At 38.5% G+C, this 12,917-nt stretch overlaps 1 protein-coding gene across 1 annotated transcript in view; it reads left to right on the forward strand.

The window, feature by feature from the left end:
• Positions 1 to 12,917, forward strand: part of LOC124598646 (protein furry) — a 1,150,963-nt gene that overhangs the window by 58,943 nt on the left and 1,079,103 nt on the right. Inside the window, exons 10-14 of the mRNA XM_047136016.1 lie at positions 3,043 to 3,277; positions 5,188 to 5,366; positions 5,460 to 5,684; positions 5,889 to 6,032; positions 8,634 to 8,862. Of these exons, the coding sequence (XP_046991972.1) occupies positions 3,043 to 3,277; positions 5,188 to 5,366; positions 5,460 to 5,684; positions 5,889 to 6,032; positions 8,634 to 8,862 (1,012 nt within the window). The remainder of the gene's footprint in view (positions 1 to 3,042; positions 3,278 to 5,187; positions 5,367 to 5,459; positions 5,685 to 5,888; positions 6,033 to 8,633; positions 8,863 to 12,917) is intronic.

Here is a 12,917-nt window from a genome sequence, read left to right on the forward strand (position 1 = left end):
GACTGGTTTCACAGGGAGCCCTGCCTTTGATGGGATAGGTAATGTTAGTGACTGGACTGGAGTAGGTGGTGGTAGGAGAATATATGGGACAGGTGTCACATCTAGGTCTATTACAGGGATATGAGCCTTGAGGTAAGGGATTGGGAGCAGGGGTTGTGGAAGGATGGTCGAGCATATTGTGTAGATTTGGTGGACGGCGGAAACCTACACAAAACTGAATCTAATCTAATCTGACACAGCTGCAACATTTCTGCTACTGTCAAAAATGAATTACCTCTTGATACTCTGCCATATTTGTGGGCTGCACTATTTTTATTTGGGTTCTCTAGCAGCATGCTGTGGTACTGTGGCATGGGAATTTATATGTGTACCAGGACATGAAGACATACACATACAAACAAACAAATGATTAATTATGTGACCTTTTTTATGAAACAATTAAGACTTTATGGCTACCCTTCATATTCACTTGGAGAGATGATGACTACAATATCTTCTAGTTAGTTATTCATTTTCTTTGTGAGAAACGATGACACTGAATATTTGCTTTGACAATTTCATTGAAGCTGATGCCTCATTCTATATCTTGTTTCATCACTGTAACCAATGATCAAGTCACCTCCACAGATCCTCCACCACATCAGCTATCCTATGGAAATGTGTCAGTAATGTCAGTGTGATTACTGAACCCATAGAGTGGTCTGCCATAACTTATCTGTAACTCTTTGTCACTGTAATTCCAGAATTTGACTGGACATCTCTCCACATTTCACTGGTTTTGTCATCTGTAACATGAGAGACAGTGAGGGTGTTATATTCCAGTTAATCACCTTGAGGTAGTTGAGGATTATGCATCTTTTGTAGGGTCAAAGGTCACACACAGTTTCAGTGCTGCAATCATCCTCTTTCCCAAACATGGCATTTACTTCTTGTAATTTCCATGGAAACTATTACATTTATGTTACCTTGTTAGCAAGGCACATTTTTTGAGACACTTAATTTGCTTTTAACTAGGGTACAATGATGCAGTAGACTTTGTTTCAGTAGAGTTAGCAAGTTGATCAATGGCCCAGTTCTGTGACTGTCAAGAAAAAGTCCTTATAGGGTCCGTTTTGATAACCAGTTATTACTCTTAAACCAGGAAGAGATATGGACTTGTTTTCTTAATGAAAAGCTCACTCTTTTTCAGAATTTTTCTCTTTCAGGTAACTATATGCTTTCATTTGACTTGCTGCCCGCAAATATTTATTACGCTGAAATTTGTCATCAATAGACACATTTAACTTATGTAACTGTACCTTTATGGACATGCTTTTCTATATAATTTTTAGTTGTATGTAACATATAAAAATTTAAAATCTTCAAATGAATATCCATTTCTTGCTACATTGTTATATAGTGAAAATTAATTTGAGATCCATCTTATAGATTTAAACTTTCAAGGGATTTAACATAATTCTATAGAGTAAATAACCTTGATGGAAAATTATTTTTATGTTTCAGTATTGTTTAAAACTTGCCAAATATACACATTTTCATTTTGGCAGTACATTTCCTGTAATTAGCCAGGAGAATTAATAATTGCTTCATAAGTGTGATTTTTTTTTTTTTTTTTTTTTTTTTTTTTTTTTTTTTTTTTTTTTTTTTTTTTTTTTTGAGGGGGGAGGGGGGTTGCATAATCAACAAAAGGATTTAGCAGTTAATAATTCTGTGTTATTTGGGAATAGTAAAATGTTGAACGTTCACATCTAAAAGCAAAACAGAAAAAAATACACGAAAGGATGAAGGTGGGGCATTGGTAGTTCTGTTTAATTTTGTTGTAAGTGATTGTATGTTAACCTGTTCATTGTAATGGAAATTTTAATACCTCAGTGTGCTGTATGTAATGTTCACACATGTTCATCTTGTCATACAAGAAAATAACAATTTTTCTATCCTGGCCTGTCTTATGTTTAAATAGAGGTGTGGTGTAGCTGGATAAAGACCTTTGCATGCATCATAGTTTCAACTGTATGTATCCCCATGTTTTCTTATCCCATCCATCCACCTTGTGTTATGTCATCACCTCAGTATTTTCTTATCTCATTGGATCTAATACAGAATTTCATTGGTCCATCTGTCGGCCATTTACCTGGATCATGTCCTATCTGTATCCATTTAATTTTCACTGCAATTGTAATTACTTCTCCCATGATAATTTCTTCCCTGATCCATTTATTTGTTTTACTGTTTCTGATATGAATCTATCAGTTACATTCTGAACAAAACTTATTTTTTGAATAATTTTAACATTAAGAGTTCATGTCTGAGTAGTGTAAGGCAGTACTAGTAATACACATTGATTATGCATTTGCCACGTCAGACACAAGCTTAGTTTTGAAGACCCTATTTAGCAAGCTCAAAGCAAATGATGTGTTATGATATATATACCATATCTCAGAGTGAGAAATTCATTCTGATACGACATGCTTAAGCCGTTTTTCACCACTGTTGTTCAACAGTCTGCAAGCTTAAAATGCCTGACATAAATGAATAGCCTCAGTTGTGTTTCAGATGATAATTATAATTATTTAATTTAGGAAGTGTGTTTGCACGTAGGAAGCGGCAAGTTATCTTAACCTGTGAAACTTTTGTAAAAACAGTATTAACTGAATTTCATAAACAGCTCCTTTTTACAACTTCTACTGCCCCCTCCCTTTTTCATCACACCATTGTACAAACAGATATGTCTCCACAGCACATAACTGTATTAGACACATCTCTTACACATAGATTCTAAGAAAGCTGCTATTCTCTTTTCCATTAGTCCCTATCTGACTTTTCATTTGCTCTTACCATCAGTGTCCTTTCCTTCTTTGTGTCAGTAAAGATGTTTTCCACACAATGGTTTGGCTGTTGGGCAACTTAACATAAACAAGATGTTAATTCTGGTATTTATGATATCACTAAATTTAGTGTACGATGTTCTTTTTTCTGTGTGAATGTGCTTTGTTACCTTTTCAACATTTTTCTAATATTCACATATTGTTTTAATTTTTTCAGACAGTAAAAAATGAAGTTAATGTTCCATGCCTGAAGAATTTTGTTGAAATGCTTTATTCCCAGACTCTTGACATGTGCACAAAATCAAAACACCGTTTAGCTATTTTCCCATTGGTTACATGTTTGCTGTGTGTCAGTCAGAAGATATTTTTTCTTCAAAACTGGCATTATTTTTTAGCCATGTGCCTGTCTCATTTGAAAAATCGTGATCCCAAGATGTGTAGAGTTGCCCTTGGTAAGTTTACAAATATTATGAGGCTAACCTGTTCCATTACTTTTTGTAGCATTCATGATAATTATTGTTGTATAGACACTGGATTAAGTTAGTTAATTAAGTCATGCTTTTTTGTAACAATTTAACATACCCATCAGAGATGGTCACAGTTACTCCCAAGTTTGTATTTGTAAGTCGTTTGTGTTGCTGTATCACATGTGTGATAGTAGTAGATAATAGCTCCATTCAGTAACTTTTAGAAACTGTATATCACGACATACAAGACAGCAAAGTATTGTGGACTGTTGCACTCTAGCATCCCAGAAGCCTGGTGCATATGCCAGCAATCACAAAAGTTCTTATTAATTAATGTCTTGCGTCATTTCTTGTGAACTAGTTGGCCATGGAACAAGATCATTATGACAAATCCTTCACTGCTCAAGCTGTACTCCAAAATGGTCCCCAACATTCTACGCAAAGGGTATTGAGACCTATCATCTAGAAACACTATCATCCTTAGATAAGTTGACTAATCTTCAATGCCATATAACACAGAAAGTGTGTTCAGTTTCTTCTCAAATATGATAATGTGCCAACAAACTATTGAAGATTGCATCTTAACATGGTTGAAACAACTTGGATTTCAACACTGAACAAACTTTGAAAGTTCTTAGAGTTCGAAACCACTTTGTAGAGTAGGAGAGGAAAATAAAACAGAGTGTATAAAACTATTTTGAGTTTTGACATGACATTGCACAATGTACACATAGCTTCCATTTATATTGTGTTATATTGCTAGAGAAGGCCGAAATGCACGCTATAAGCTCACGCAGGATGGCGTGAGGTCTGAAACAGGATACGTAATGAATGCTATAAAGAAAAGTACGTAGCTGCTGGAATACTTAACTTTAATCCATCATTTGTATACATCGTTCTTGATGAGACATGCTTCATACGATAACTATCAATTGCTATGGTGCCTTGCTAGGTCGTAGCCATTGACTTAGCTGAAGGCTATTGTAACTATCTTCTCTGCAAATAAACGAGGCTTTGTCAGTGTTGCATCGCTAGCTAAGTTGTCCGTACAACTGGGGCGAGTGCTAGTAAGTCTCTCGAGACCTGCCGTGTGGTGGCGCTCGGTCTGCGATCACTGACAGTGGCGACACGCGGGTCCGACATGTACTAATGGACCGTGGCCGATTTAAAGCTACCACCTAGCAAGTGTGGTGTCTGGCAGTGACACCACATATTGCTTATGCAGTAATGGTATCTGTGAATGAATGTTGTTGAGAAAATGAAACTGGCCATCTACTGTGCAGAAAATGAATAACTTGTCAAACTTAAGTTAGTTATGACCATATTCCACAAAAATAGAACAAGGTGTGAAAAACCAAGGAAATTCAGAAATGTATTAAGCAACAGCCTCCCTACTGCCTTGTTGCAAAAAATATTCTGTTACAGTGTAATGTTTGTTAATACTATGAATTCATTTGCTGTGTGCTTTCATTTTTGTAGAATGGTTTATGATGATCATATCAGTGTGAAAAGTTACATGTAAAATTCATTTAACTTATGTGAGTGAATGATCTTAGCACTTTGTGAGGTTGAGAAACTGTTTGAGAGAACTAGTAAGTGTTGTAATAGGGATCTCCAGGGGACTAGGCTGTGACCTATTGCACATTTCATACTTTTTATTGTTCTGTTATTGATCAGTTTCTATATTTTGTTTGATGAAGGAACTGGAGGTCTCAGAAGTGGGCTTTCATTTATGTGTAATAAGCAGAAAATCTCTTTTCAGTTAATTTTTTTCTCATTTTTTTTCATGCGAACAGTTCTTCCAACCCTCCCACTTGCCTTTTTCTCATCTGTGCATGGTGACATGATGTAAAACTAACAATGAAGGATGTAAAGGAACAGAATGTTTGTTTCAGAATCACTGTACCGACTACTATGGGTGTACATGATTAGAATAAAATGTGAAAGCAACTCAGCCACACAGTCCCGTCTTCAGAGTATAGTTAATTCTCTGTTTCCAAAGGGATCAAAAGCTGTTGTTCCACGAGACACTCCACTAAATATTTTTGTAAAAATTATACAGTTCATAGCACAGGTAAAAAGTAGAAAATTAAGAATTATTACTTATAGTTTCCATATGTTTTTATACTTTTCAATTAATTTTGTTGGCTTATTTCTACCATTTAAGGAACGTTTGGATTTTGCAATGAGGGAAATAGTCTTTGACTTACTCTCAGTTGGCAGACCAATCAAAATTATTTTGACACCAGAAAGAATGAGTATTGGCCTTAGAGCGTTCTTGGTTGTTGCGGACAGCTTAGAACAAAAAGAAGGTGAACCACCAATGCCCCGTACTATGGGAGTCCTACCATCTGGAAACACACTTCGTGTCAAAAAAACGTATCTGAACAAGGTAATGTGCCTCTTTTTATCTCAGTGAATATCAAATTTTAAGAAAGTAAAGTCATATTCTTCAAATGCTGAGATTGCTTTCGTTCTGTTTATGGCTAAAATTAATAATCTGCTTCATTTGTGGAAAACGGTTTACCCTGTAATTTGTATTTTAACCCATACTTTGATGTAATGATAGTAATTATGCTGTTCCTCCACATTACAGATGCTAACTGAGGATACTGCTCGAACAATAGGAATGTCTTCTTATTTTCCACATGTTCGACGAGTCTTTGTTGATATTCTACGTGCTCTTGATGTTCATTACGGTCGTCCGTTAATGATGACAAGTACTCAGAATGTGAATAAGGTAAATGTATTAATATAATTTTTTTGTATTTGGGAAGAGACAACATATAATGTTTATTTTAAGGGAGTACTGTAATCATTGATTGTTGTTAAAATAAAAATAAGTGTGTAAGTTACACCACAAATCTATCTCCTCAACTAGGTAAAGCTATTAATGTTCACTGTCAGAGTCTTCAGATGTCCATAAATGTTACAATAGTGTGTATGTATATGTATGAAAGACATTGTATATCTAAGAGTAAAATGCTCATTTTGTAGTAAAAGAGAGCAAAAGTTAGTGTGACTTTTCTTTGTAGGATCAAGTACCATGAAGCTGTTTTCCAGCTACAGTGAGGGAAAGGGGAGTGGTATCCTTCAGAACTTTGTCCTAGGTATCAGATCCATGGTTGTCACATTATACAGGAAGCTAGGCTAACTTTATCAACACTGGAGTCATTGGAAAGAAGTATTAACTCAGTTGCATAAGGATAGAATAAGGAACCAGCTGTTCTCCATTTTTAAGAATCATCCTCTTGTTTGCACAGAGTTTTATGGAAATCATGTGAAACCTAAACTAGGGCGGCCTTACATCAACTTTGAATATGGATCTACAACTTAACCATCGCTACCTGACTCTGTCACACCATACAGAACACACGAGTTACAAGATGACATGAACATTAAAGAGATATCATAGCAAATATGTTTCATTTCAGGGGTTTTCAGTAGTAAACAAAAGATGCAGTTAATTTATTTAAATTAAGATTCAGATGTTATTTGAGTATTACAAGTGATCCAGCATAAATGCAGCAAATATACAGCACAGTTTATAAACTAGAAAAATACTTGTGTGTGCTACTGCATTGTCCCAATATCAAAGAAATTAAGGAAATTAAGACAGAAGGGGTACAGGGTATTCTTCCTTGCTGATTTTTTTTATTGATTAGCTTACTTCTGTATCGCAACTTTAAGACAGATGCTGTTGTCTTTCCTCACAATCTTAAAGATTTTGAAAGAGACATGAAAGTATCTGAAGTTTAATATGAGTTGGAACTGGTGTTCTTAAATGTCACCAAATGGCTAAATCGTTTTTATGATTAAGTCTATTAGAAATGCCAAATTGACAGGTCGAACTCAGTCTTGTAATTATTGGTATCCACCTCCTTTTTCCTTTAGAAACACTATAGTATTGATCAGTAACTTTGACACCTTTTCAGAAGATTTCTTTTGTGGAACCACCCTACATTTCATCATAGTATTTAATATCGTCACTACTACAATTTTTGGAAATGCTCATTTCAGATAGTATACTGTGAGTTAACTCTTGATATTGTGTGACACTGCTTGACATATCAAGGGAGACCTTTCTTTAGGAATTGCATATATGACTTCACTGTGTTTGTATAAACCTCATCAACTATCCATTTGTTCCATCTTTTATGTGTCTGTTAGATGAACTGCTATTGACTTTGGTGACTATCAACCAGAACCAAACAAGGTAGCACAACAGATAGTATATTGAAATCACATTTGGAAGTAATGGGATTTAAATCTCCATCATCCTATCCAAATGTAAGTTTTCTGTGGTTTTTTCAAAATCATTTGACAATAATTCCTTTGATAAAGGTGCAGCAAATTTCACTGCTCATCCTTGTTGTATCTGAACTTGGGATCTGTCTCTAATGGGCTAGCTGTCAATGGGTCATTACATCCTTCTTTTCCTTATTTCCTTTTAGAAACCAGACACCAAAGTCTGGAAGTGGCTTTGTTGGGATTGGGAGCAGAAGTGTTGTATGTAATGGGGCTAGGACTGTGCTGATGTCAAGTGTAGTAAATGACCCTCTTGACAACTTCCATCAGTGCAAATATGAGCAAAGGAGGAGAAAATTAGTTAAAGTATGTACATGTGCTGTGCTGTCTTCTGACATAAAGGATTAAGGCTATTAACAATGGGGAAAAAAGAACCCCCCATTGCATTCAGAAGATTATATGTTCAAGAAATAGAAGAAACAGGTACAGCTGAATTGAAAAGTGGGATAAAATGCATCTTTCATTAGATTTGTTTATGGTGTTACCTTGAGTTGAATGATACTGAAACTGCAGACAAAGAACTTTACATCACTGTGAGTTGTACATAACGTCACAACACCTCTGTGGTATGTTTTAGCTCTTGCACCAGGTGACTAATGTGCATTTGCTATGAAAGAGAGAGGTAACAATAGAATGATGGATAGAGCTGAAAAGAAAGAAGAAAGGGCTACGAGGTGACAAATTTCTGGCTTCAGGGCAACAGAATCCTTCAAGATGTATGGAAAACACTTAAAATGGCTGCTGTCAGGAGACTTGTTTAGGTGGAATGTAACTAAATTGCTGCCAAAATTGTTGTTGGCCTTCCAGACGTTTATCAGTGTGTGATGGAAATATGGATAGGACTCTTTATAATAGGTGTGATTCTAGTTCAGAGAGAATAGTAACAAACAGATACGTCAAGTATATTTTGCAGGTAGATAGCATAGTAAAAACTTAATAGGCAACAAAAGAAAATTTTATTAGAGCATCAAATAAAATGTAAAAATATTACATCAATGTGGGCTGTAAATGGAATTTGTGTGCCTTTTTACAGGAACCTGATGAGATGATCACAGGAGAACGCAAACCTCGCATTGATCTATTTAGAACGTGCGTGGCAGCAGTTCCCCGCTTGATTCCAGATGGCATGACAGGTGGTGAACTTGTTGATTTGTTGTCAAGACTTACTGTGCACATGGATGAAGAGCTCCGAGGTCTAGCATACCAAAGCCTTCAGACTTTGGTATTAGCTTTTTCAGACTGGAGACAAGATGTGATATACGGTCTGTTATTGAATATGCTTTTTTATTATTTTGTTTTTTGTTATGTGAAAGAAAATAAAGCTTGTTTCCACATCCTATTATGTAGCTTTGCTAACTAAAAATGTCATTAAACAATTATTAAGAAAGGTGTGTGTGTGTGTGTGTGTGTGTGTGTGTGTGTGTGTGTGTGTGTGTGTGCGTGCGTGCGTGCGTGCGTGCGCGTGTAATTTTAATTTATATTCTTATTGTTATTTTTGCATGCCCTTATAAATGTGCCATCCATGTCAGGTGCCACTGGTGTAATGTTGCATGTGCACGACATACCTGGTGATGGTGGTCGGTGATTGGGCTGCCCTAGTAGCCAGCACACTATTTCGGTGTCAGTATGCAGTCTGCTTGCTGTAGTGGTCCGACTTATGTCCGCTGTGGGCAGTCGGTGTAGTAACCAGCAGCTTACTATATTCTTTCTTCCCTGTAAGGGGGAAGACCAGCCATTGCCATTGATGATATTGCTACTGAAAAATACATCCATGATGTCTGTTGTGGTGCTGGGGGCAGTGCGATAAGTTCCCTGTCTGACCAGACTGGTGCATGCAGTTGAAAGTGAGGGCATCCCCACCACCCATGGACCCCGTGGCAACTGATGGATAGAGTCGGCGATGGGGGCAGGAGCCATCTGGATTATTGGTGTCCTCACTGAGGGGTGCCAGCATGGACAGTGATGATGGTAGACTGGAGAGGAGCAGCTCTGGCAACAGAAACCCAATTTCCATTCCCACTGATGGTGACATTTACTCAGCTCAGTGGGAGGTGCTTTCACTGGCTGTGGGAAGCAAGCCTGCTCTCAGTGCTGATGAAACCCTTATCATCGTGATAGGCAGATATGACCAGGCCTGCCCAACCCCCAGAGTGGCCAAGGCCAACAAAGTATGAAGCATTGGGCCTCTGGCCTGAGGAGGGGACCCTGCACCCATTCTGGTGTGCAGCTGGTTTTGGTGGTGTGCTACAAGTCAATCTCTGGTGTAAATAATGAAGAGGCTGGCTGTGGACAAGGGATAGAATCCAGTGAGGAGGCTGTCCAAATGCCTTGGCCCAGTCTGGTGTACTGGACGGGAATGTCAACAATGCTGGTGCCGCTGGGGGGACGCTGCCCGGCATCAAGAGGTAGAGTAGTGTCTGCAGCTGTTTGCTGTGCAGAAACTTGGCAGGGCTCGTGATCCCCATTGGCGTCATCCTGTAAGAGGTTTAAAAAAAAGTGAGTGACTATTTGGCCAGGAAATCTTCTACATACTTGCGCAGCTATGTCTTAAACATTTGAAGAAGGCATTTCACCTCGCCATTGTGAATGGAAGGCAGATGCTATGATGTTGCAAATGCCATTCTGTGTACAGAAGTCCTTGAAAGATTGTGTCACAAACTGAAGACCATTGTCCGAAATCAGGGTGTAAGATAAGCATCTATGGAGAATATCTTCGACAGGGCCTTCACAGTCACCTCCATTGTTGCAGATGGGAAACAAACAACATAAGGAAAAGGAAAAAAGCGTCAATTGCCAATAACCAGAAGTGTCCAAAAAAGGACCAATAAATCAATGTAGACTCTGTCCCAAGGCTGTCAAGGAGCTGGCCATGGCAAAAAAAGAAACAGTCCACAGTCCATGGCACTGCCTGCTGACCCAAACACTTCCCAATTGATGGCCTTTCTAAACACAACGTGGCATGCCAAAAGTTTTGTGTGAGAGGTTTCCCAGTGACCATGATGTAATAAGCAGAGAACTTCCTGCCACAGAACTGCTGGAACCACGATACAGGAAGTGAACCATTCTGCTGACAGCAGACTAACACCATCTGAAAGGGAGAGGTGGTCGCACAGTGCATAAAAATTCCAATGTGGGTTCAATGCCTGGCCCAACAGAAAGTTCGGCCATCCATGTTGTATCGTGTCTGTGACCTGCTGGAGCACCGGATCCACCACCGCAACAGAGGCAGTATAGGAATTTTTTATGGGCAAGGCATCTGCCATGTGCCTCACCTCCATATCTACTTGAAAACAGAGCAGTGCCTCATGGTCAAATGAGTGCTTATGGCCCTTGGAGAGCTAAGACAGAGCATGTATTATCACATATTGTGGCATGGAATGAAAATGAATCTCATAATTGTGCTAGGACACAAACAGAGGCCAACCCTGAAGATGATGAGTGATTTTGTTCTGCAAGGATACTGACAAATGAAACAGGGAAACCAAGGCCTTACGGTCAGTAATTAAAAAAACTTTGCACCATACAAGAATACACCTGAGAATAATGTTGCAGAACCAAGTTGATTTTTTCAACACAAAGGCAGTAGGCTGTTCAGAGTCATCTGAATGATGTACTGGGATGCGTACATGGCTGGGACCAGATGCTTCCTGGGTTGAAATGTTGCGAGACATGGCACAGAACAGGTACTATCCTTAAGCTACACAAAAGCACACTCACAGGCTGCAGACCAACCAAAAGGAGCAGTTTTCCGAAGCAACAGGCGTAATGGTTGGGCAAGAGTGACTGCTCTCAGAATAAACTTGTAATAGGGCACCACTTTGCCAGAATGTCTGGCGTTCTCATTGATTAGGCAGACGGGACAAAGCTGCAATGATGGCAACATGTTCTTCCATGAGGTGTATGCCCTGCCATGAAATTTCGTCACCCAAATAAACACTGGAAGGCTGAAGAAATGAGATTACAGTTGAAGCCTGTGGTTTGTAGAACAGTAAACAAAAAACAATTACATATGTGATCCTCCATGGTAGCACCTGTCACAATATATCATGAAGACAGTTGATCCAATGATGGACAACCTTTGTAACCAGTTCTCAAAAAAACGTTGAAAGATGGAAGGCACACTAGCGAACATCAGCTGTTGATACTGATAGAAGCCAAAAGGCATATTAATGACAAGCAACTGTTTTAATGCTTGGTCCAATGGAATCTGAAGGTAGACTTCGAGCAACTCAGTTTTTAAAAAGAATGACCCTCAACCAATATTATGAGCAATTCCTCCGGGTGAGGAAGGGGGTGAGTGCCTATGAGTGGCTATGCATAAACAGTGGCCTTGAAAGAGCTGCAGCTGACTTGACAGATTCTTTATGATCACTAAGGGTGTAGCCAATTCACTTGAGAGAATTGGTTTAATCAGTCCCAATGACATTAAGTGATCCAGTTTCATGTTAACCCGGTCGTATAAACCTGCTGGCACCAGCCATGCCCAAAAAAAGTGAGGTCAGATAAAGAGTTAGTTGGTGATGTGTGCCTGAAATTGTTTGTAACCATGGAGCAAACAGATGGAAAAACATGGAACACAAATAATCTGATTTGTGATAAGGCACTTGGTCTGTCACCAGCTGTTTGTTGTAGCTTACCAAACGACACTCGACACATGCTAATGGTGGGGAACCTAGCCTGGTGTACATCTGTGAGTTGAGTAAGAACATGGCAGCCCCCATGTTGATTTTTAGGATTAATGGCTCATCCATTACCTGTACTTCAATGAAAAGTTTGTTCTGGCCTGTGGAGGAAGTGGCTGTTGCTATTCCTGCTGCCGATAACATGTTTGTCTGCATCAGTTGGGTTGGCTTGTGTGTACTATAAATACCTCTTCTTCCCCCATGTGCTAGGCTCCATTATCTCAGTCATGAATTTATTTTTCTGTTAGTCTACTTTTTATTCCAGGCTTCAATAGGACAAAGGTTAAAAATAAATCTGAATATTAGGGAGGATTTTAGATGCTACAAGCATTGTTTATTTTTCAGCATAATAATACTCACCATGCTGACTGATATATTTCTCATAGTGGTGTACAAGCTTCGCTGTTCTCTCTTGAAAAGAAGGTTGCAGTCATTCTTTCAAACCACGTTATCATAATACCTTCAGTTCCACTCTTGAGATAAAACATCATCAGTTCAACCATATTCTCATATCTGGAAAAAGCAGAATGTTATTTGGTGATCAGTCCCAGTGTAATCACTGAAGCTGTTGAAATGATACAGCATTACATAGCTGGGTGTTGCTGTATAATAGAATGACATCTGATGACAGTCTT

The sequence above is a fragment of the Schistocerca americana genome, chromosome 1, assembly GCF_021461395.2.
Source record: "Schistocerca americana isolate TAMUIC-IGC-003095 chromosome 1, iqSchAmer2.1, whole genome shotgun sequence".
Classification (NCBI taxonomy): Eukaryota; Metazoa; Arthropoda; class Insecta; order Orthoptera; family Acrididae; genus Schistocerca; species Schistocerca americana.